Source organism: Micromys minutus (assembly GCF_963924665.1).
Source record: "Micromys minutus genome assembly, chromosome: 21".
In the NCBI taxonomy this organism is placed as follows: Eukaryota; Metazoa; Chordata; class Mammalia; order Rodentia; family Muridae; genus Micromys; species Micromys minutus.
In genome coordinates this window covers 44,228,569-44,252,511 of record NC_137956.1, presented here as the reverse complement: position 1 = coordinate 44,252,511, position 23,943 = coordinate 44,228,569, and the positions used below count along the sequence as shown (strand labels likewise).

At 49.0% G+C, this 23,943-nt stretch overlaps 1 protein-coding gene across 1 annotated transcript in view; it reads right to left on the bottom strand.

The window, feature by feature from the left end:
- OSBPL10 (oxysterol binding protein like 10) overlaps positions 1 to 14,273 on the bottom strand; it is a gene marked incomplete at its 5' end in the record, with an annotated part of 222,325 nt that extends 208,052 nt beyond the window's left edge. The window contains 5 exons of the mRNA XM_080934693.1: positions 761 to 839; positions 1,735 to 1,789; positions 2,523 to 2,637; positions 13,945 to 14,056; positions 14,198 to 14,273. Coding sequence (XP_080790819.1) covers positions 761 to 839; positions 1,735 to 1,789; positions 2,523 to 2,637; positions 13,945 to 14,056; positions 14,198 to 14,273 — 437 coding nt within the window. The remainder of the gene's footprint in view (positions 1 to 760; positions 840 to 1,734; positions 1,790 to 2,522; positions 2,638 to 13,944; positions 14,057 to 14,197) is intronic.
- Positions 14,274 to 23,943: the final 9,670 nt, after the last annotated feature.

Sequence of the window (23,943 nt, the reverse complement as noted above, 5' to 3'; positions counted from 1 at the left end):
ATGAGTCTGTCAAAAATAAAAATAAAAACCACTCTTGATATTTTCCCCCCACTGGTGGAAATGCACAAAATTCATATTGGCACATTTTCTTTGTTTCTTTTTAAGGGAAACCTCACTGTGTAACCCTAGTTGCCCCAGAACTCACTATGGAAGCCGGGCTGATGCTGAACTCCCTGCACCCTACCTGCCTCTGCCTCCAAAATACTAAGGTTAAAGGCATGTGTCACCTCACCTAGACTTTCTTTTCTTTCTCTTTTTTAAGGTCTATTTTTATTTTATGTGTCTATGTTGCCCTGTGTGTGTGTGTGTGTGTGTGTGTGTGTGTGTGTGCAATGCTTCTGTGGGACGGAAGGGGGCATCAGAAACCCCAGAACTTGAGCTTCAGGCAGTGAGTTGTCAGGCAGGTGCTGGGAACTGAACCCTTTAACCACTGAACCATTTCTCCAGCCTCTCTTTTCTCACTTGTCCCAGGCACTAGCTGTCGAACTTTACAAACGCTGTCATGCGTGACTGGACCCTCCGGGTAACCCAAGGCAGTGACTTACATTAGCCGCACACATAGGCACCACAACAATACAGGGTACTCCACACTGTGGGCCCTGCAGGCTTCCATCTCTGCTGCCTGAAGAGAACGGGGCATTGTGATTCCTTCACTCAAGTAAGCTCCTATGGACAGGGCCAGCCAGAGAAACCCATCACTGGGCAAACTTGGGTGCCTTCTGCTTGAATTTTCTTTAATCTGTTCTTTGTATTCTCTTACCACAAGACTTCCAGGCCAGGATGAAAACTAAGGGCTGAGTGTCTTGGGGTCGAGGCTATGACCTCATCACCCGTCAGGGCTGTAAAAGAAGGAAGGGACACCTGGTCCTCTCCGAACAGTAATCAGTCATAGGGACGAAACCCTGAGTCCTGGCCTCTGCCCAGCCTGATGAATTCGAAAGCCACCGCCCAGGCCCATGACGAGGGAACGGCTGACTGATCAAAGTATACAGGATGACTCTGATTCTTAATAGAAAGAGCAAGGTGGGGAGATGCCCTCGTCAGTAAAGTGTTTGCTCCTCAAGTATGAGGAGCTGAATTTGCTTCCCAGAATCCACAGGTTCTAATTGCTTTCCGTTGCTATGGCAAAATACCCTGGCAAAAAGCCACTCGGGGGAGAGGGTTTACTTCAGCTCACACGTCTAGGTTCCAGTCCATCACTGTAGAGAATCACAGCTTGAGAGTGCTGAGCACTTTTAATCCACGAGCAAGAGCACAGGGAAAATAAATGCATGCGTGCTTCCTTGTTTGAGTTCAGCTCAGTCTCTCCACTCTTGTATAGTTCAGGACCCCGAGCCAAGGGAATGATACTGCCCACAGTGGGCTGGGTCTTCCTGCATCAGTTAATTTAACTAAAACAATCCTCAGACCATAGGCCAACCCAATGTAGACAATTCCTCATTAAGACTATCTTCCTAGGTGATTTTAGGTTATGTCATGTCAAAGCTAGCCATCACACCATACCAAAAAAAGAAAAAAGAAAAAAAAAAAAGAATGTAGTGGTAAACACTTATCATTCCAGTGATAGGGAGCAGAAAACAGGAGGATCCTGAGGCTCACAAGCCAGCCAGCCTAGTCTTATTGGTGAGCTCCAGGCCAATAATAGGACCCTATCTTCAAAAACTTTATCTTTATCTTCCAGATGTGTACACATGTGCCCACAAAGAGAAAATTCCTCCTAAGAGGTGAACTCACTCTCATGAACCTTGGACTCCAGGAAGAAGTCAAACTGGGGTCCAGCTTGGAGTACCTGCCAGTTTAACAAGGAAGCACATGCTTGAACTGATCTTGAGCCCCGAAGTCTTCATCCTTGGGTCCCATCAGAGTAGGTCGGCCCAGGGTCCACAGGCACTGCTTAGAAACTGGCCCATCTTCAGCGGAACATTCCAAAGCCACATTCCATTGTTCCTCTTTTCAACAAGCCATTCTAAGACCCATGTCAAAATTCTAGATGGCAGAGCTGGATTTAAAAGCCGTAGGTTTAAACTAAACGTGCTCTCAGAGATGGTAAGGTGACTTAGCCTGTAAATGTGCCTGCTGCCTCCAATGTCTTGAGTTCAATCCTCGTGGCCCACACGACAGAAGGAGAGAACCAACTATCACCACGTGTGCACCTATACTCACACATGCATGACAAACCCAAAAAGAGGGGGTAAGGGAGAGAGAGGGGGGAGAGAGGGAGTGAGGGAAGGACGGAGGGAGGGATTGAATTTTGGAGTACTTATAAATGGCAACGTATCCCAATCTTCCTGTCAGAATCGGGGATGAACAAGCGATGTGCTAACCCTATCACTCCATTTGCCAGTGAAACCCACTTGCTGGTTATGTAATAGCAGGCAACTCACAGGGGAGAGATAAACACACAAATCTCCCCAGGGCTTAATGGCCCTTTCCTAAGCTGCAAATGAGCTTGCTTCACCTAGTTTAATGCACAATTGCTTGCTGACTCTAACAAATGTAGCCTGATCCATTGGAGTTGGTACCTGGATGTCTCCGTCCCCGCTACCACACCAGGCTTCTTCTAAGCCAGGCCAGTAGGCTGCAGGATGGCCGCCTCCTTGGCCACTGGAGAAGATTCCGGGGTGGTCAAACCTTATTCTGTGAAGACAGTGATGGAAGAGGCTACAAAAACTGTACATGGATTTGGGGGGGTGGGTTATCAGCTAATTTCAGTGGTTTGTATAATACGTAGCTCAAGATGATTCTTCCTTCAGTGTGGCCCAGAGAAGCCAAAATGCTGGACATCCCTGAGAGACTTAAGACAAGCTGGATAATTTCATAAGGTGGGCTCCAGATTCAGCCACAAATTTGCTGCATGTCCCCGTGCCTATTGTTTTTAGTAGATCAAATGTCGTTTTGAGTTTACATAGACATCACCACAATACAAAGAGCTTTACCTGTTTGGAAGGGTGAGAGTGTCTCTGGTAGCCCAGGCTAGCCTCAAACTTGCTACATGGCCAAAAATGACCTTGAACTCCTGATCTCCTGCCTCTACCTCCCAAGTGCTTTGCACAGCACGCTGCCTGTATTGTGAGAGGCTGAGGATAAAACTTAGGGCTTGGAGCCCTGGATGTAAACACACTGCACACTACCTGCTCAGCATATGGCCCCAGACTTTTGCTGCATTTTTTTTCCTTTTGTGGTAACTGGGGATAGAACCCATGGCATGCTAGACACGTGTCTACCAATAAGCCACAACCGCCAAAGAATTACTACTAACAAACTATTGACATTTTACTTTTTATATACGTGTGAGTGTGTGGATATCTACCTACCTACCTATCTATCTATCTATCTACCTACCTACCTACATATCTATCTCATGTGTGTTTTAAGACTGTATATATGTGTATGTGAGCTTACTCACCCATGTGTACATGTGTAAAGGCCAGAAGTTGAGGCCAGAGGCTGTCTTCAATCATCCTTTGCCTTATCTTTGAGACAGAGTCTCTCGGTGCACTTGGAGATGGAAGACTCAGCTAGACCATGTGGCAAACAAGTCCCAGGATATACATGTCCCTGACACTGCAGCAGGTGTGTGTGTGTATGTGTGTGTGTGTGTGTGTTTGTGTGTGAGTGTGTGTGTGTATGTGTGTCTGTGTGTGTGTGTTTGTGTGTGAGTGTGTGTGAGTATGTGTGTGTGTATATGTGTGTGTGTTTGTGTGTGAGTGTGTGTGTGTGTGTGTGACAGACACCCACCCCCATGGCCACTGCTGTTTCATTTTACTTTAAGGTTTCTGATTTTGCTTTTGAATTTCATGTGTATGAGTGTTTGCTCAAAGGTATGTCTCTGTGCCTTGTGTGTACCTAGTGGCAGCGGAGGTCAGAAGAGGGTATCAGACCCCTGGCACTGGGGTTTATGGATGGTTGTGAGCTGCCGTGTAGGTGGTAGAAATCGAACCCAGATCTTTCGGAAGAGCAACAACTACTAGTAAGCAGCAAAAGAATGTTTCTAGCCCCCTCCGTGCCCTGCTTTTTGGGGTAAGTGCTAAGGATCAAATTCAGCTCACTTTACCCACCCCCAGCCATCTGTCCCAGCCCTCCCCACCCCACCTTCTTTTATTATTTAACTCCTTTGAAACTTGATGTTCCAAATGCCTCCTTTGCCCCATGGATACCTCAATGTACAAGTATGAAAATCAATAAGATTCTATTATCTAAGCTGTGAGAATTATACAAAAGTCATTAGTGAACCTACTGTCTCTTCTATGGAAATCGGGTATAAGTTGTTACATAGGAGAATTTAAAGTCTGAAACCAAGAAATGCTTTACCCAGCTGAGACATCTGACTGGTCAAAGACCAGTCCTTTGAAGAGCAGATGTTGGAGCTAGAAAGATGGCTCAGTGGTTAAGAGCACTGGCTGCTCTTCCAGAGGTCCTGAGTTCAATTCCCAGCACCAACATGGTGGCTCACAACCATCTGTAATGGGATCTAATGGTGTCTGTGAAGATATAGCACTCATATAAATTTGATTGATTCATTGATAGACAGATATCCATCTCTAGATAGATAAGTAGGTGAGTAGATAGACAGACAGATAGATACCAAAAAAAAGCTACAGTGGGAGATGCAGGCAAGAGGCTCAAAAGTTCAAGGTCATCATGAGACAGAAACAGAAGTGTAAATAAGACAGGAACAGAGGAAACAAAGATATCAACCGCACTATAGAGCAGGAAATAAAGAGGCCGGAAGCCCCAGGAACAGAACGAGAACAGATCGTGCCCCTTGAGATGCTCCCTCTCTTGGTCCAACTGAGTTCACGCTCTGCTTTTACTTAGAAGATAAGTGGTCATCCTCAGCTACCCAGAACCTGAAGCTAGCCTGGGCAATGTGAGACCCTGTCTCCAAAAGAAAAGAAAAATGACCAAAAAAAATCTTCAAACTTAAACTGGCTCTCACAGAGCCTTCCATTTACTTCTCTTGCCTTGTCAGAAAGGTTTTCCAGAAGTTCACCTTTTTGCTCCACCTCCTAAAATGGCCTGTCCTGTTATTGAACATGAGGGTGGAAATGTAACAGGCCCCAGCACACGGGCCCTACCATCTGCCAAAGTGGGACCAAAGACCCAGCCCTCTTCCAGGATCCAGGAAAGTCCTTCGATGCCCTAACCTTGCCATTCAGCTTCTGTAGTTTCACTTCGCACTAACTGTTCTTGCTGACCAAAGTAAGAGCCTGGGGTGTGGTTCTGTGCACAAGAGGCAAAGAACTGTGAAGCTCCTGGCTACATGCTTTGGGCGAGTTCCCCATGCAGCCGGCAGCTGCCAACTCGGACTTTTTACAGCAGGCTCTGGATTCAGCTTGCTCTAAGAGCAACCCTGAGACGTGGCACTTGACAAAACAACCTAAGTCCCAGGTCACCCCTGCTTTAACGGAAGATTGTTATCCTGGCGCCCTTTGGACCAAAGTATCAGCTGCTAACACCTCAGGAGAAGAAAGGCAGGGCGATGAGTCACCACAGAGACAGCTGGAGCAAAGACTAAGAAAGACAGCGGCATTAGTGATAACTCACAGTCTAGAGTCGTGTGGGATAGGGCAGGCCTGTAGGGACCATCTAGATCATGTTATGTGGGAAAACCAACTTCAGTTCTACACCCTGGGCAGGGGACGCCAGAGTGTGTAGCTGGAGAACACTAAGGTGCTCGTCCTAGGGTGCAGCTCTTGGACCCTGCCTGTTGCTTCAGAAACTGAATGCCTGGGAATAGCTACTGCAAGATACCGTAACCAAAACTCACCCCCCCCCCACACACACACAGGCTAGAGACTGAACTCTGGGCCCCTTTAAGGTGCTTTTGCTGTATTTTATCACATCAACGGGTCCAGGACAGCAGGGGCTACACAGAGAAACCCTGTCTCAAAAAACAAGAACCAAACCAATGCAAAATGTCGATGCAGCTTGGGGTGTGACTAGCTGAGCGTTTGCCTAGCTGGCTGGCGACCCCGGGGTCTGTCCCTAACACTGAGTCACACCAGATGTGGCAGCCTACATCGTAATCCCAACATTTGGCAGGTAGAGTCAGGAGAGGCAGATGGAGCTACAGGAGACCCTGTCTAAACAACAGGAAAAGAGCCCAGAAAGCACAAAGCCAGTGTGCACATTGTTGGGGAACAGAACAGCATTGGGGATGCTGTAGTTTTTTATCCCATTGGAGCAAGGATGGGGGCCTAGCATCCTTCGGGCACTGGCTTTGAACCCTAGCATTGAACATGGTAGTGTACACTTGTAAGCCTAGCATTTTCGAGGTTGAGGCATAGAGATCAGAAATTCAAAGTTGTCTGGTCGGGTGTGTTGGCGCACACCTTTAATCCAGAGCTGGGGGTGGGGGGGTGGGGATGCAGAGACTGGGGTATCTTTGAGTTTTTGGATTAGAGGCCACCCTGATCTGCATAGTGAGTTTCAGGTCAGCCAAGGGCTGCATATGTAGATCCTGTGTGGGGAAAAAAAGCTAAGCATGGTAGCACATGCCTTTAAACCCAGCATTTAGGGGGCAGTTTGTGGGTTTGAGGCCAGCCTTGTCTACAAAACTTCAGTGACCCACTTTCAACATACAAGGAATAAGGGCAAGCTGTATGCACATAACCCACCCCCCAAAAACAAGGTTCACTCTACAAGTGCGTGACCCTAACTCAGCCAAAGTTCCACATCAAGTTTAATGAATCAGAGGCCTTGGGCCAAGTCAAGATCCATCAAAGGGCTTGATCAAGTGTTTGCCTAGCTTGTACAAAGCCCTGGATTCAATCCTCCAGAGATAGAGAAGTAGACACACAGAGAGAGAGAGAGAGAGAGAGAGAGAGAGAGAGAGAGAGAGAGAGAGAGAGGAGGGAGGGAGGGAGGGAGGGAGAGAGAGGAGGGGGGGGAGGGAGGGAGGGAGGGAGGGAGAGAGAACTTTTATCTATGCCAACTGTGGTAACCTACACCTGTATCCCTACAGCAGGAGAGACAAAGGTAGAAAAATTACCACAAGTTCAAGAACAGAAAGCTTAGTTTACCTAGGTAGAGTCTGTTGTGATAAAACTCTGAATAAAGGGGACTTGGGAAAAAAGAGTTCATTTGGCTTACAAGTCACAGTCTGTCACAGTCTGTCATCAAGGGAAGCCAAGGCGGGAAGTTGAGACAGGAAGCTAGAGGCAGGAACTGAAGTGGAGACCACAGAGGAACACCGTTTACTGACTCGCTCCCATGGATTATTCAACCTGCTTTCTTAGACAGCACAAAACCACCAGCCCATGGGTGGCACCCCCCATCGTGTGCTAGGTCCTCTCATATCGATTACCAAAGGAGAAAATATCCCACCGAAATAATCACAGGCCAAGCCAATGGAGGCAGATCCTCAGTTGAGAGTCCCTTCTTAGGCACTGCACACACATGCCACATATGAACACATGCAGGCAAACATTCATCCACATAAAATAAAAACTCACAAACGTTAGTAACTAACGAACAAAGGGAAGAAAATGTTTAGAAAGAAAACACTTTGGAGTCAAAGAATTCCAGATTTTATGTCACTGACTGGCCAGAACAAACCACTTCTTCAGTTTTTCTATCTGCAATGTAGATTTCTTTCTACATCCTTGGGGCAGGGAGTAGAGCCATGGTTAGAGGCTTTTAAAAGAAGCTCACTCCCTCTTCCTCATGGGAAATTCTAAAAATTAATCCACGAAGAGGCTCTGAAACAGAGTTCTTGGAAGCCATGTCTGTTCTGGCCTTCAACCAGATTACCTCAGGGGTCACCATGGCTGCTGGGATTCCTGCCATTTCGTCTGTTTGTAAGTTCTTCCCCTCATGACAGAAAAGGAAAGAGGAGAAGGGGACAGAAAAAGGCCAGGAAACTGTCATGTAAATACCCTGCTGATACCTGAGTGTAAGGGTCAGGGTCAAAAGGATGACTCAGAGGGAAAGGCGCTCGCTGCCAAGCCTGAAGACCTGAGCTTGATCCCTGGAACCCACAGGGTGGAAGGAGACAACCATGTCTGCCCTTGGAAGCCCTGCTGCAAACTCTTCTATACTTTACTTTGTTTTGTCAGATGCTTTGTTTGCTGGGTTTTTTAAAAAAGATTTATTCATTTATTGTATATATGTGAGTACATTGTCGCTGTCTTCAGACACACCAGAAGAGGGCATCAGATCGCATTACAGATGGTTGTGAGCCACCATGTGGTTGCTGGGATTTGAACTCAGGACCTCTGGAAGAACAGTCAGTGCTCTTCACCGCTGAGCCATCTCTCCAGCCCCAGTCAGGTGTTTTGTTAAAGCAATGAGGTAGGTCACTAACTCAGATCCCAGTGCCCCTAGAACAGATTCGTCATTTTACAGACCAAGGCCAGACCCTGTAACACTTGAGAGGCTAAAGCCGGAGAACCACACCAAATCTGAGGCTAGCCTGGTCTACATATTGAGTTCCAGTCCATCCTGAGCCACACATCATGAGACACTGTCTCAAAAGGAAAAAAAGAGAAAAGCTACTTTCACTGATGACAGCCAGAAATCCCAGCACCTGGAAGGTGAAGAAAATAATAATTCAAGGTCACACTCAGGGCATATCAAATTTGAGGCCATCCTTGTGACGGTGGGGAGCAGTATGGGTCAGCAGGTAAAGGACTTGGAAGCCCAGGAATCTGAGCACAACCCCCAGGACCAACATGAAGGTAGAAGAGGGGAAACCACCCCATAAAGTTATCTTCTGACCTACACACACACACACACACACACACACACACACACACACACACACACGTGGACACACCCACACATGGCAATAATACAAATTCTGAAGAAATAAACAAGGGAAACAGAGGGACAAGAAAGCTAAAGGTCACATGAAAAGATTGGAACCACCACACTCTGCTTGAAAACTTGCACAAGAGAGAAGGGGTCCAAGTGTCAGGTGAGACTGGTGGTGGTCAAGCCACACCCTGAAGGCTATGTGCAACCTGCTGCCTGTTTGCCTAATAAAGTTTTATTGAAACACAGTCTCACCACAATGAGAGGTTGCACTGTTGCCATGGAGATCATACTGCCTGCTTCTTTCCTCTCAGGAGCCACACAAACAAATACTCCCTCTTAGCAGGGACTGACAGGTCCCTAAGGCAGGTCCTAACTGTACCCCATGCTACTCACGTGGCATTGGCACGCACGCAAAATGTCCTCAATAAATATTTGGGGTGTAAATATCCTGCCAAGCCACATCACCTGCAAAGAGGAGATCTAAAGGCTCATGTCACACACTTACATGGCACTTTTAAGGTTTCCTTGACTCTGCCCAGGTTACCTCCAGGGGTTTCACGGACTGCTGTCAGCTGGCCAAAGCCATGACAGACTGACCATGAAGACAAACTGAAAGTCACCTATGTCCCATCATGCACTCTGCCTTCCCAAGCACAGGCTATCAGGGTCCCAAATCTCACCCACATTTTCCAAGAGGCCCCCTACGGATCTTGCCTTTGAAAGCATCCCCATAATGAGAAGCCAAAGAGGTTGCCTTTCAGCTATGTGTCTGTGAAGTGAATGTGTGTGTGGATGTGTGCAGGCGTGCTTGCCTATCAAGTTCCAGTGTATTCTTTTAGTCTCCATATTTTTTAAAGATTTATTTATCTATTTATCTATCTATTATAAGTACACAGTTGCTGTCTTCAGACACACCAGAAGAGGGCATCAGATCCCATTACAGATGGTTGTGAGCCACCATGTGGTTGCTGGGAATTGAACTCAGGACCTCTGGAAGAGCAGTCGGTGCTCTTAACCACTGAACCATCTATCTCTCCTGCCCACATTCTCCATATTTTTAATATGTTCTTGTCGTTGTTGGGGGACACCACAGGCATGCAGGTCAGAGGACAACTCTCAGGGGTCAGCCCCCTCCTTCCACCTTTCTATGGATTCTGGTGCATCACCAATCTTGTGCAGCAAGCGCCTTCGTCAGCGTAACCCTTCTTCTTGCTGCCTCTCCGCCTTTGCTTTTTGAGACAGGGTCTCATGCAACCTGGAGCTTCCTTACCATTCCAGATAGAGTGGGTCCTCTCAGCTCCCCATCCCTCAGGAGTGACAGGGGTGCCACATGCCGGGCTTTTACAGGGACGCTGGGGCTTTGAACTCATGCCTCTTTTACTTGTCACTCTGCTCAGAGGGACATATCCTCAGACCTTCCTTCCTTGTTCTCATTTGAGACTGGCTCCCCTGTAGTCTAGGCTGGTCTCAAGCTAACTGAAGACAGCCTTAAACTTTTGATCCTCCTGCCTCCATCTCCACCGCACTGGGGTTACAGGTGAGCGCCACCAGACGCCGCCATGCCTGGACGTGTGCAGTGCTGAAGACAATCTCAGGGCATCCAAGGCAAATGCTCTGCCAAATGAGTTATATCCCAAGTCCACACCCTTTTACATTTTCATCAATATATTTATAGAGGAGGGCCAAACCGCACAACAACATAAATAGTCCCCTTAAAACTGCAAGGCCAGAAGAGAAAGTTGCTCATGGCCCAAAGGACTTATCTGACCTCCAAATAATGGAGTTACAATGGAGAGCCACATATAATGTTTCCTAATTTTATCGCTGTTATTGATACCATGGTAGGAAGCACAAATAAAGCACTTTCTTTGGGGCTGTGACCACATTCAACCCAGTCTGGGTTGTCAAAAATCAAATTCCGGACTGTCTTCTCTTCAATTCTGTCTTGGCTTGGCCCCAAATCGCATCAGCGGGAGCCAGGGAGGACCGCAAAAAGCCTTGGAGTTTCCAGGACGAAAATCTTCGGCCTTCACTCAGGGCGCAGAGGCTTAAGTCCTTGTCTCTTCCCGGAGCCCTCAGACAGCTGTCTACACACAGGCTGTGTGGGAACCCCAGCAGGGCCGCAGCCAGCCACCCACTGCACGCCTCACACATGGAAGCAGGGCTGAGGAAATGCCTTCGTGTGTAAAGGCTTTAACATGTAACCATGAGTTACATCTGCAGAACTCACATCCACAGTCTTAGCTCTGCTACAGGAGATGGGAGGTGAGACAGGAGGATTCCTGGAATAGTGCCAGCAGGGACAAGAGAACCTGCCACAAGCAAGATGGAAGGCAAGGACCAACATTTGAGGCTGTCCTCTGACCAACACACATCTCAGCACACACACATGCACACAGCACAGTACACACACATGCACATAGCACAGCACACACACAAGCACACAGTACAGCACATACACGTGCACACAGCACAGCACATACACATGCACACAGCACAGCACACAGCACAGCATGCACACAGCACACACATGCACACAGCACAGTACACACACATGCACACAGCACAGCACACACACATGCACATAGCACAGCACACACACATGCACACAGCACAGTACACACACAAGCACACAGTACAGCACATACACGTGCACACAGCACAGCACATACACATGCACACAGCACACACATGCACACAGCACAGTACACACACATGCACACAGCACAGCACATACACATGCACACAGCACACACATGCACACAGCACAGCACACACACATGCACATAGCACAGCACACACACAAGCACACAGTACAGCACACACACAAGCACACAGCACAGCACATACACATGCACACAGCACAGCACACAGCACAGCACACACACATGCACACAGCACAGCACACAGCACAGCACACACACAAGCACACACAACACATGCACTCACAGATTTTTTTAAAGCCAGCTTAGAAACTGTAGTCCTGTAAGAGACTGAATACTGCCTCTGCCCACAAGACGCCCACATCCTAAGCCCTGGAATCTACGGTGGGACGCTAGCACACAGCACACGTGGTTAAGGCCCTGAGATGGGAGGCTTGTTCTGGATTATCTGGATGTGTCCTCCACGTCCTCACGGGAGTTCTGTGGAGACAGGTCTGACATGCCAGAGAAAAAAGTGGCAGAAAGATGATCGAACACTATAGTAACGAACCAAGAACAGCAGTAGCCATCAGGAAGCAGGAGAGGCAGGGTGGGAAATGGCCCTGTAAGAAAGCAGTGCTTGCCTGGCATGCAAGAAGCTCTGTCTGAGCCTCAGCGCCGAATGAACTAGGTGTAGACGGTGTGATCCCAGCACCCAGGATGGAGAGGGAGTAGAGAGTCAGAAGCTGAAGGTCACCCTTGGCCACACAGCCAGTTTGAAGCCAGCCTGAGATACAGGAGATCTTGTCTCACAGGTGGGGTGCCAGGGATGTTGGAGTGGAGAAGCTTGTTAGATGGATCAGTGCTTAGGGTATTTGCCACCAGGTCCGATGACTTGAAAGAAAGAACCAAGTCTGGTAACTTGTCCTTTGACCTCCACACAAAGCAATGGCATTCATGCATACACACATGTACACACACTCATAAACACACACATATATGCATACACAACTCATGCAAATACACACATACACTCACATACATATGCACATACATACACACACATGTACACACACATATACATTTACACATACACAGAGAGATAAAAATAGATGAATAATAAATGCAATTTTATATTTAAAATTAAATTTAAAAAGGAATAAGTGTTCATGCACAAGAATGTTCATAGCAACACTACCCAAATGGCTCAAAACTTGGGATGTTCTCTCTAATCCAACCTACGCCATATAAATCCATTCAGTGTACCTAAATATAATATACCCACCTATACAACCACACACAGGGAGAGCATCATTGAAGACGGACAGATGGCAACCTATCCAAAAGACACACATCAGCCTAACGCACATAATGGTAACGTTGCTAACCGGGTGGCCACCTTGGGTTCTTGGTTCTGTGCAGATGGAAATCACAGTGAGGAACAGCGCAGCTTCCTTGGTATCTGTGCTTCTGAGACTTCAACAAGCTGAGGAAGCCTGACGGCAGGACTAACAGACACGCGGTGCCAGACCCCAACATGTATCTCTTATGGCTCCATGTTCTGATAGCCAGAGACTTAAACTGCGGGTGCTCAGGTTTACAGCTCTTCCTCCCCTGCCCTCAGCAGGCAGGCAGTGATCCCTGGCTCTTTAGCAGAAGCTAATGCTGGTAGCGCCAAGCCATGGCCAGTATTAATGGCTTTCAGGTCTTGGATGTCAGGACCCCCAGCTCTTACAACCAGGAAGCTCCCTAGAACTCTTTCCAGAGACTAAGACCTGCAGTCTGTCACCTTCGCTACATGTCCACAGTCCTTGGCCACCGTTTCCCCCTCCACCCCTCCCCCCACTCGCCTCTGTTCCTAGTCACTTCGTGAACACTAAGGCTGCTAACGGCCACGCCCATACCTCCTCTTTGTGTCCTCCACTTAGCCCATCCCACACACACAGTATGTCAGGAGAGGTCCAGGACTCGGGTGGCAGCATGCATGAGGGTCTCCCAGATGGTGAAAACGTGAGCAGAACAAAGTTGTAGAAGGGGAGTGGGGTTCAAGTGAAGTACCATGCTGAGCATCAGTCTGGTTCCACCAATCACGGGCCTTAAGCCCAGGAGCCTCAAACTGCACCAATAGCAAGCTTTCTCCTGAGATATCCCAGGGAGTGCTTTCTCCACTGGCCTGGGTGAGATCGGCCGTGGGGTGGTCCAGAAAAGTTTTGTGGGGATTGTCTTGACATGACATCTGGAGCTGGCAAGATTGTTCATCAGGTGAAGATCCTTGAGCCAAGAGCAACAACTAATCCAGCGACCCACACAGTAGGAAAGAACTGATCTGCACAAGCTGTCCTGTCAATACACACACACACACACACACACACACACACACACACACAAGCCATGAAACATCTGTGCCCACACAAATACAAGAAATGAACAAAGGAAGGATGGAAAGAAAGGAGAAAGAAAAGAAGGAAAACTAAATTTTTCATTTAATTTTTACATCGAAGTCTTCTGAGACCAGAGCGGATTGTCTGCAAAAGTCACTCACACCATGGCCTCCTGAAGCAGGGGGCTGGTTGGAGTGGTTCCTAAGGCCCTTGGAATGTTTTCACAGTGATCGTAGAGTGGTTTCTGGGCAGCCTCAAGGACAAGCCAGTAAGCTGCCCAGGAATAAAGCGAACTGACCGTTCTCCACTCCAGGATGCAGGGCATGGGAGAGGGTCTATCACCTGCCACTTGAGGGATCAAAAGGCCAGCCCTGGACAGTCTCACTCATTCACAGGAACAGACAAGATGCTTACAAGCATCCTTAACAACACTCAGCCGAGAAGAAGATGAAAATGGCGATCCCACCAACTCCAGGAAAACTGGAGTCATCGTGGCGTAAGCTTCCTCAAACACACACTGGGTGACAAACATTAAAAGTAGAGGCTGAGGATGCAGCTCCAGTGGTTGAGTGATTGCCTGGCATACACAAATCCCTGGGCCCCATCTCCCACACCATCTCCAACAAAAACTAAGCGTGACCCTGCAAGTCTGAAATCCCAGCATCTGAGAGGTGGAGGCCAGGAGGGTCAGCTGCTCAAGGTCAACCTCAGGTACGTATTGTTGGAGATCAGCCTTGGTGACTTGAGAGTGTCTCAAAAACAAAACAACAAGAATAAACAATGAGAGAAGACAGCTCCAGATCCTGCTGGGAGCAGTTAATACAAAATAGGTACTTGATTAAATAGTTTTAAAGAGATTGATTGACCAATTACGTGTGTGTGTGTGTGTGTGTGTGTGTGTGCCTAAATGTATGTATGTGTATCATGTGCATGCAATGTCTGCATAGGTAGGAAAGGGGGGGTCAAAAACCCTGGCACTGGAGTTATAGACAGCTATGAGCTGCCTGCTATGGGTGCTGGAAACCGAACCTGAGTTCTCTGTAAAAGCAGCAAGTGCTCTTAACCACTGACCCATCTCTCCCACCCTCAGTATATATATTTATATGCATACGTATATATTTATTTAAAGCCATATATATATATATATATATATACATATATATATATATATATATATATATATATATAAAACATAAGTAAATACATTTTAGGATGTTCTGTTTTGGAATCTTAGGCACCCATTTCTTTCTTATCATGGTCAGTGAAGCCACTGGGTGTCCCCGAAGGAGTTGAGTGCATAGCCTCAGAGCAGACTATCAGCTCCTAGAAAGAAACATGTCTAAACACCTTCAGTTCATGATAAAAGCCCAAAACAGACATTTCGGGGTCTGGTACAGACAGTTAGTTACCTCTGGAACTATTACAGTACCCAGAATGCAATGTGTTCATTATGTTTTGTTTGTTTTGTTTGAGACAGGATCTTGCTATGTAGCCCTGGCTGACCTAGAACTCACAGAAGTCTTTCTGCCTCTGCCTCTGCCTCTGCCTCTGCCTCTGCCTCCCAAGTGCTAGGAGTAAAGGTATGTGCCCCCACACTCAGATAGTATGTTCATTTTAGAGTACTTTAGAAACTCGAATATCCCCCAGTGCATATGCACACATGTATATGTACATATACATGTGTGTATATACACACACACATGTGTGTGCATATACACATGTGTATATATATACACATATATGTGTACATATACACATGATGAGTATATGCGAATGGATGTTGAATATAAAACCCACAGTCTTGTGTATAGAAAGCAATTATCGCTGGGCAAAGGCCATAGCCCTCCTCCCTGCCCCAGTGATTTTTTTTTAAATAGGAAATATATATAGCCCTTAAATTTTGGAGATTAAACTACATTTTCAAAATCGAATGTTATCCTAGGCAGAATACAGAAGAAAACTCCGGCTGGCGAGTTGGCCGTTAGTAGCCCATCTGAAAGGGTCGACATGGCCTTCGTCACAGCAGACATGACTTCTGACCCAGTAGGATGAGTAACATATATGTCACAAGAGACCAAGCAGGTCTAGAGCTAATCATTTTTAAGTGTGTGTGTGTGTGTTCACGACACATCTGCTGGTGTTCCTGGAGACCAGAAGAAGGCACCAGAGCCCCTGGAGCTGAGGTACAGGCAGTTGTGACCTTCCTGATGTCAGTACTGGAAACAGTAACTGCTGAGCTATCTCAAAGCTTTAATATCAATAGAAAGCAAGTGCAGGTACAGTCGGTAGAGCCCTTGTCTAGCATGCACAAGCCCCCGGATCAACCCCAGCATATCTACAACCCCAGTACTGGAAACACAGGAGCAGCTGAATTGATATTCAAGGTCACCCTGAGATACAGTGAGACCCTGTGTCAAAGCAGCAGAACACAAAGCTCAGCAGCCAAGCCACCTAACGCAGGCTAGCGTGTCTGACATTCTCACACGGGCTTCCAGGTACACTACCAACCAGTGCAGACAGCCTCCCCAGCTTACTCTACACGAGAACTGAAAAGGGAGGCAGTGGGGGTGGCGAGATGGTTCAGCAGGTACAGGCACTTGCAGCCAAGCCTGAGGTGCTGAGTTCAATCCCTGGGACACCATGGAAGGAGACCATAGACTCCCACAAGCTGTCCTCTGCTCTCCTGTGTGCCATGGTATATGCATGTGTGTGTGCACGGACAACGTGCTCATTTGTTTCAAATGTAAATATAAATAATTTAATTTTTTTTTTTTAAGTTTAAAGCAGGCGGTGTTCCTGTCTATATAAACGCCATGGAACTGATCCACCGTTAGCCTACAAATGCCTGTCTCCAGCTCCTCGCTCCCCTCCCTTCCCGTCTGTCTCCTGGAGTTCTTCTATGTGCTGGTTAAGAATTTATCCCTTGGGGCTGCAGAAATGGCTCAGTGGTTAAGAGCACTGACTGCTCTTCCAGAGGTCCTGAGTTCAATTCCCAGCAACACATGGTGGCTCACAACCACCTGTAATAGGATCTGACGCCCTCTCCTGGTGTGTTTGAGGACAGGTACAGTGTACTCATATAATAAACAAACCTTTTAAAAAATTTATTCCTTAAAGCCATCCTGTAAATCTGATTTTTTTTTTAAGGACTCTGTAGCCCAGGCAAGCCTTAACTGGCTGTCATCCTCCTGCCTCCGTCTCCTGAGTGTTGAGACCACAGGCTTAAGTCCCATGCTCAGTTTCAGAATGTCTTCTTGAACTGTGTGTAATATGAATTAGAGTAGACTATTAAGAGATGCTTTCATCCCACTTTTATTACTCTCACTGAATCTGAGGCTAGCCTGGGCTATATGAGGCCCTATCTCAAAAACAATAATAAATAACTGGAAGGAGGCAGCCTCTCAGAGACTCCCCTGCTCATCTCTCCTCTTATCTCCTTCCAAGTGCCTCTTTCTTTCTCTTCACACTCATGCTTAAAGCCTGCATTTAACTGTCCTTGGACTGGCATGAAGGCTGGGGGGAGGGGCTAACGGGGGGAGGGGCTAACGGGGGGGAGGGGCTAAGCCTAATGAGCTTCATTCTAGGACCCGCATGGTGGGAGAAGATAACTGACCCCCCACAAGTCATCCTCTACATGTGACCTCCTCTGCACACGTGAGCACGACACACACGCACACACACACACACACACACACGGATAAATAAGCAAAGCAAACACTTCTAAAATGTCTTCTTTTTAAAACCTTTTTTTTTTTGTTATTTTTTTAATCATTTATGTACTTGTTTATTTCATGGACATTGGTGTTTTGTCTGAATGAGGGTGTCGGATCCTCTGGAACTGGAGCTACCAGCAGTTGTGAGCTACCATGTAAGCACTGGAGTTTGAACTCAGGTCCTCTGGAAGAGCAGTCTCTGCTCTTAACCACAGAGCCATCTCTCCAGCCCCTTAGTATATAATTTAATAAATCCCAATACTGTTCCCAAACAAAGTAGAGGAGGAACCTAATTGAGGCGGGCTCCTGCCACCCCTGGGTCTGTTTCCTAGCCACTTCATGAGAAGATTGCCCCGTGACTGTCTCCCGAGTGGCGCCAGCTAATTCAGCAGGGCCTGGCACATAGCAGACACTCAATTAATGGCTGTGGCAGAAGAAAATAACTGACCAAAGTCTCGGTCGCTTTGCAGCATCTATTTTGGTCTTCTTCTCTCTTCCTCTTCACAGACACAGATCTCCTTTACAAGACCCCCAGAGAAAGGAGTGGCGTGTTCTCACAGAGTCAGCATAAATCATCCGCAGACCACTAATGGACCTTGGGCCATGGTTCAGAGAGATCCCAACATGGGGCAGAAGTCGAGACACAGCCACCCCCCATTAGGGAAATTCCTCTGGGGAGGTGATTGAGAACACTCACTGGCAGCAGCTGTAAGGAGAAGGGTGAGACCTCACTGGAGCTTGCTCAGAAGGGTACACATCAGGACACTTTGCCTAGGTTAAGTTGGTGGGTACTAGTGTTCTGTTGTCTCTTCTCTCACTCCAACTGAAACACCAGGTTTAAAAGCCGGTAAAAAGGACATAACTCCAAATCCCTCCTAAATCCACTGCAAAGGGCAAAATCCTTTAATACACGTTCCAGGTAAAATACCATAGCCAAGCAAGGGAGACGCCCGTTATCTAGGGCAGCGGCTGTGCCGGCCGTAAGCTCCAGAAGAGGCAGTATTAGGCATGAACGTGCTTTCAAAGTATCTCTGACAAGGCACCTTGAACTTAAAGTTGGGCCACTCAGAACCACAACTTTAAGAACTGAAATCACATTTAGTCATCTCCCATCTCTCCCCTCCTATGAACTCACCTCTGTTCTCTGCTTTTAAAACCCAGGGATTGGGGGGCGGGGGGGGGGGAAGGTAACGGCTGAAGCTATTTTGAGGGAGAAAAAAAAAATAAAAGACTCCAAAGTTAAAAAGCAACTCCACTAACATAGTAACAGATCTCCAAGGAAACCCTGGGAGATCCGCGGATTCGCAGAGTTCTGTATCTAGAACTCCTGGGATCCCAGTATGTCCAGGGTCCTCTTCCCACAAGCACGGTCACACGTCTGTGACAGCCCATGGTTCATCTGGAAAGCATCAGAACGTTTCCAAACAGCCTGTGGGAAGAGCTAAGAGTGATCTGGTCCAACCAGCAAAGATAAGCCAGGCTCCAGTGTGGGATTCAGATCTCACAAGTACAAACTAGGGTCCCAAAGGAAGACCCGGGAACTACTGAAGGAAAGGCCAAGGATCTCCCCAATGGTGTCTTTGCATGGACGGTTCAACTTTGGCATGTTTCTCCAAACACTCGTGCACGGACATACACACACACACACACACACACACACACACACACACACACACGGGAGGGGGGGTTCTATCCTTAAGTTCTTCCATACAACAGAAGTCCACACCTTCTCGTCACCCCAAGTATGGTGAGAACCCCATTCTCTGACATCCCGATCCTCCCAGAAGTCTGTCCATCACTAGACTTGCCGACTTCTTTTTTTGAGGCAAGGTGGCTCTGACCAGCCTGGAATTCACTGTGTAGCCCAGGCTAGCCCCAAACTCAAGCCTCAAGTCCCTGAAATGCTGACAATACAAGCATCTGCCACCACGCCCAATTCAAGGCTTGCCAACTTTGAGAGGGAATCAAAGAAAGTTCACATGCACCTGAACCGGGAAGAATTACAAACAATAACAAAACCGCACGATAAGCCACCCACTGGGGAAAGAATATGCACACACTGGAAGGGGGTCATTCCCAAGAGGACAAGTGACAAGCTCTTTGTTGACAGAGGTGCTGTTGTTGTATTTTAAACAGCATACTTTCACAGGAACTATGGGGTGGGGAGAACTGTGCTGGGCCACGCGTTCTGAAGGCTTTCTGCGCCGGCAGCGAGCACTCCCTGTCTGCGGGTCCCTCTCGGCCCTTCTTCACGGGTGTGAGAAACCCTCAGCAGGTAGGACACTGCCTAGGGCGCTCCCGTCGCCACTCCAGATTCTGCAAGCTTCCAGCACCCCAGGAAAACTAGGGTTCCTGCCTCCCTCCCGCCTCTGCGGTGCACGCCAGGGTGCAGGAAGGACGAGGTGTCCAGGCAGTCCCCAGCCGCGGGTGGCGCCACGGTCCACACCCGGGGACCGCGCGGGGGCGCGGGCGGCGGGCTCCTTACCTGTTTTGCCAGCCCTGGAGGAGGTTGGTGTATTTGCTGAGCACGCCCTCGAGTGCCGGCTCCCTCCTGCGGCCGCCTCCTCCGGACGGGCTAGCGGCCACCGAGCCGGGACTGCTGCGGCTGCCCCCGCCGCCCAGTCCCGCGGCCCCAGAGCGGCTGGCCACCCCCCGGCCAGCCAGGGAGCAGGAGGGCGACGAGCCCGCCGAGGTGGCGCGGCTGCTGCTACGGCTGCTGCTGTTGCTGCCCCCGCCGCCGCAGCCGTCTGCGCTCTGGGCCGCCCTCTCCATGATCTCTGCGCGCCCGGGGAGCGGGTGGCCGCCGCGGTGGCAGCCCCGCCGCCTCAGCTGCCGCCGCCGCCGCTGCAGCTCCGGGCTCCCGGGCCGCGCGTGGCTGCTCCGATTCCCCGGGAAATGCCTGACTCATACAGGAGGAAGAAGAGGAGGAGGGAAAGAGGGCTGGGAAGGAAGCCAGCCGGGCTGGATGCAGCTGCGGCCGCCCCTCCTCCCGCCTCGACTAGGGCCCGGCCCCGCCCTCCAGCCACTTCTCGGGCAAGTTCGGGGCTCCGGGTCCCTCCTCCTCCTCCTGCTCCTGGTCCCTTGCAGTCGTTCGGGGCCCGGGGCTAGGGATGCTCCTGGGGCGGGCCTGGCAGACAGGGTGGGCACGCCCTACATCGGCCCCCTGCACCCTAGCCTTTTGTTGCCCCCGACTTGGATCCTGACGGGGGAAATCTCCGCACGCCCTTCTCTCCACCCCCAACCCACCTCGCGACCTGGAGGGAGGGACGGCCCTACCCACCCGGTCCACCCGGATATGGTCCCGCCCGGTCCCTGACACCAGCACGCTCCCTCTCGGTGTGTCGGCGCACAGGAGCCTGAGCCAGGCACGTAGACAGTCACCTGAAAATTAGCCTCTCTGGGGGAGCCTAGAAACAGGGCAGCGAGGCCCTCGGGGCTCCCCCGTGGGTTTGAGAGCGGAAAGAAAGGGGCAGCAGGTGACTCTCCCAGGTGAGCAGGGTGCCAGCTGGGGCCGTTTCCACAAGTCAGAGTTAGGACGGATGCAAAGCGAACACCAGGGCTAGGACTAGGTGCCTTCCAGTGAACTCTCCCCTGACCCCACACACTCACTTCACTGAGCCCAGGGGTGATGTGGGCACAGACAAGTGTGAGGAGTCAAGACTGCGTTGCAGACTGTGCACCTGAGCGCCAGAGGGGTTCAAACCAGAGGGCAAACAAGAAGACGCACACACATACACACAAAACAGCTTCCACTGTCGGCCAAGAAACTTCTTTCTCCCACCCACACGCTCGGCACTTCTCAATCTGTCTCGCTCTTTAGCAAAGGCAGATACATAGCGGGTTCTCTTCAGCCCACCAGTTATCGTGGATATAAATATTCAGTGCAATCTGGTTGTTTCTATAATTAGAGCTCTAAGAAGCTGGGATGTCTCCTTTACACACACACACACACACACACACACACACAATAGATGGAGAGATAATTGATTGATTGATTGATTGATTGATCGATCGATAGACAGACAGACAATTTTAACTGCTTGGTACAGTCCACTATAACAGGCTCAGTTCCCCGAGTCCTTTACAGCTTCACACCAGAAAGTTTTCAGAGGGTTTGGCTTTAGAGGTGCCCATGCAGAAGCTTCAGAGGTGATGGTAAGTGAGGGCCACCATGTAAATCCGAATTTCAGGTGTCCACATATTATGATCCTTTGGTGTCTGTCCAGTTGCTCACATGAGTTCATGTATTCCAGGCTGACCTCAAATAACTACGTAGCCGAGGCTAGCCTTGAGTTCTGGATTCTCCTGACTCTACTTCCCAAGTGCTGGGATCACAGAGGTGCACCATCTGCCCGTTCCCCACAGAGGTCAGAAGAGGATATAGGATCCGCTGGAACCAGCACTGTAGATGGCTGAGAGCCATTATGTGGGTGCTGGGAACTGAGCCTTCTGAAAGAGCAGCGAGTGCTTTTAAACGCTGAGCCATCCCTCCAACCCCCTAAAAATATAGAAAAAAATAAGAGAACGAAATGAAAATGGGAGGGGGCACATAAGTGCTACGGCATGTTTGTGGAGATCAAAGGACAACTCTCTCCCACTACATGGGTCAAGGTGACCAACTCAGGTCCTCAGGCTTGACAGCAAACACTTTACCTGCTCAGTCATATACCAGGGACTGGACTCAGGCCAGCAGGCCTGGCGCAGGTGCCTTACCTGCTGAGCCATCTCACAAGCCCCAGAGCCTGCTTTCATAGTGCCCACCCACTCCTCCCTCTCCTTCCCCATATATATATATGTGTGTGTGTGTGTGTGTGTGTGTGTGTGTGTGTGTGTGTGTATGTATGTATGTATATATTTGAGTATGTATGTGTGTGTTGATACACATGCATGTATGTGTGGGTGACAGGCAACGTCAGGTATCATTCCCTGGAGCAATTCACCTTGTTTCTGACACTCAGTCCTGAGCTCGCCAGTTCAGCTAGTGTGAGCCACCATGCCCAATGTCTTACATGGGTTTTAAGGATTGAACAGTTTCATTTTCCTGATTGACCTATCTCCCCATGCCCTGAACCTCAGTCATTTTTGTTTTGTTTTTCTTTGAGATTTTTTTTGTAAGGTTCTCACTACACATCTTTGGCTGGCCTAGAATTCTGTATGCAAACCCAATTGACCTCAGATTCCTGGAGATCCCCCTGCCTCTGCCTCCTGAGTGCTGCGATCAGAGGTGCACACCACCGCACCCAGCTCTGACCCTCAGTTCTTAGCCACTGTTAACATCCTTGGTGGTGTTGCTCCATAAAGGGTCCGGCTTCATCTTCTATTCCTACTGAAACTACGGACTGTGCTGCCAGCTGCCTGGAAGTCCATTTCCTATTGTGTTTATTTTACTCAGCGAGGAATCTATTCTCCCATCAGCAATTTAAGGGAAGCAGAGAGGTCCTTCAGCTTCTTCCATCCAGCACGGGGCTGCACAGAACACTGTTTATTGCCCGAGGGACCACACTGGCCTTACCAGGATGAAACAGAACCTCAGAGGAGCCATGCACAACCAGGGTCTCCTAACTCCAAGCTCAGCATTCTTGCAGACATAGCACACCACCTGGACTTTATCTGCAGCTTGGGGGGGGAGGTTGGAGGGGGCACACAACAACAACAAAACCTAAGGTGTTGACATTCTGTCCCCCCGTGAGCCTTCAGCTCCGTTAAGAGTACTCTGTCTGGGCCTGGTACACCTCCAACACCAGTACCTATGGCAAGGAGGGAGGCTCAGAAATGTAGTTATCCTCAGCAAGTTCAAGGCCAGCCTGGAATTCACAAGATCACAAGATCTCTTGCTCTTGCTCTTTCTCCCTCTCTCTCTCCCTCCCTCCCTCTCCTTCCCTCTCTCTCACTCACTTACTCTCTCTCTCTCTTTCTCTCTTCTCCCTCCCTCCCTCTCCCTCCCTCTCTTCTTTCCTCCCTCCCTTCTTGCCTCCCACCCTCCACCCTATGCTTCCATAAGTCACTTGATCTCTGCTACTGGGTGTAGAACCCAGAGCCTCACTGATGTGATTTTCACTGAGATACATCTCATGCCCCACCCCCTTTTCAGTGTGGCAGCAGGAGAGGGGTGTTGAGACAGGGTCTCTAAGTTCCCCGGGCAGGCCCTGGATGCTCCATCTCCTACTTCAGCCCCTCCATTAGCTGGAATTACAGGCTTACAGCATTACACCCAGCTCAGCAACTGATCTTGGTTATGGAAACTCCTTTTATAATTCCGGGGGGGGGGTTCGTGCACATGAGTATACCAAGCTGCCTTTGCTTCTGCATGCATGCAGAGGCCGAAGCAGGTACCCAGGGCCCTGATCTCTCACTTTCCTCCTTGCTGCTTTGAGGTGAGGTTGCCCTAAAGATGGAGCTAGGCTGGCAGCCAGACAACTCTGCAGATGCTCAGATGTCCACTTCCCG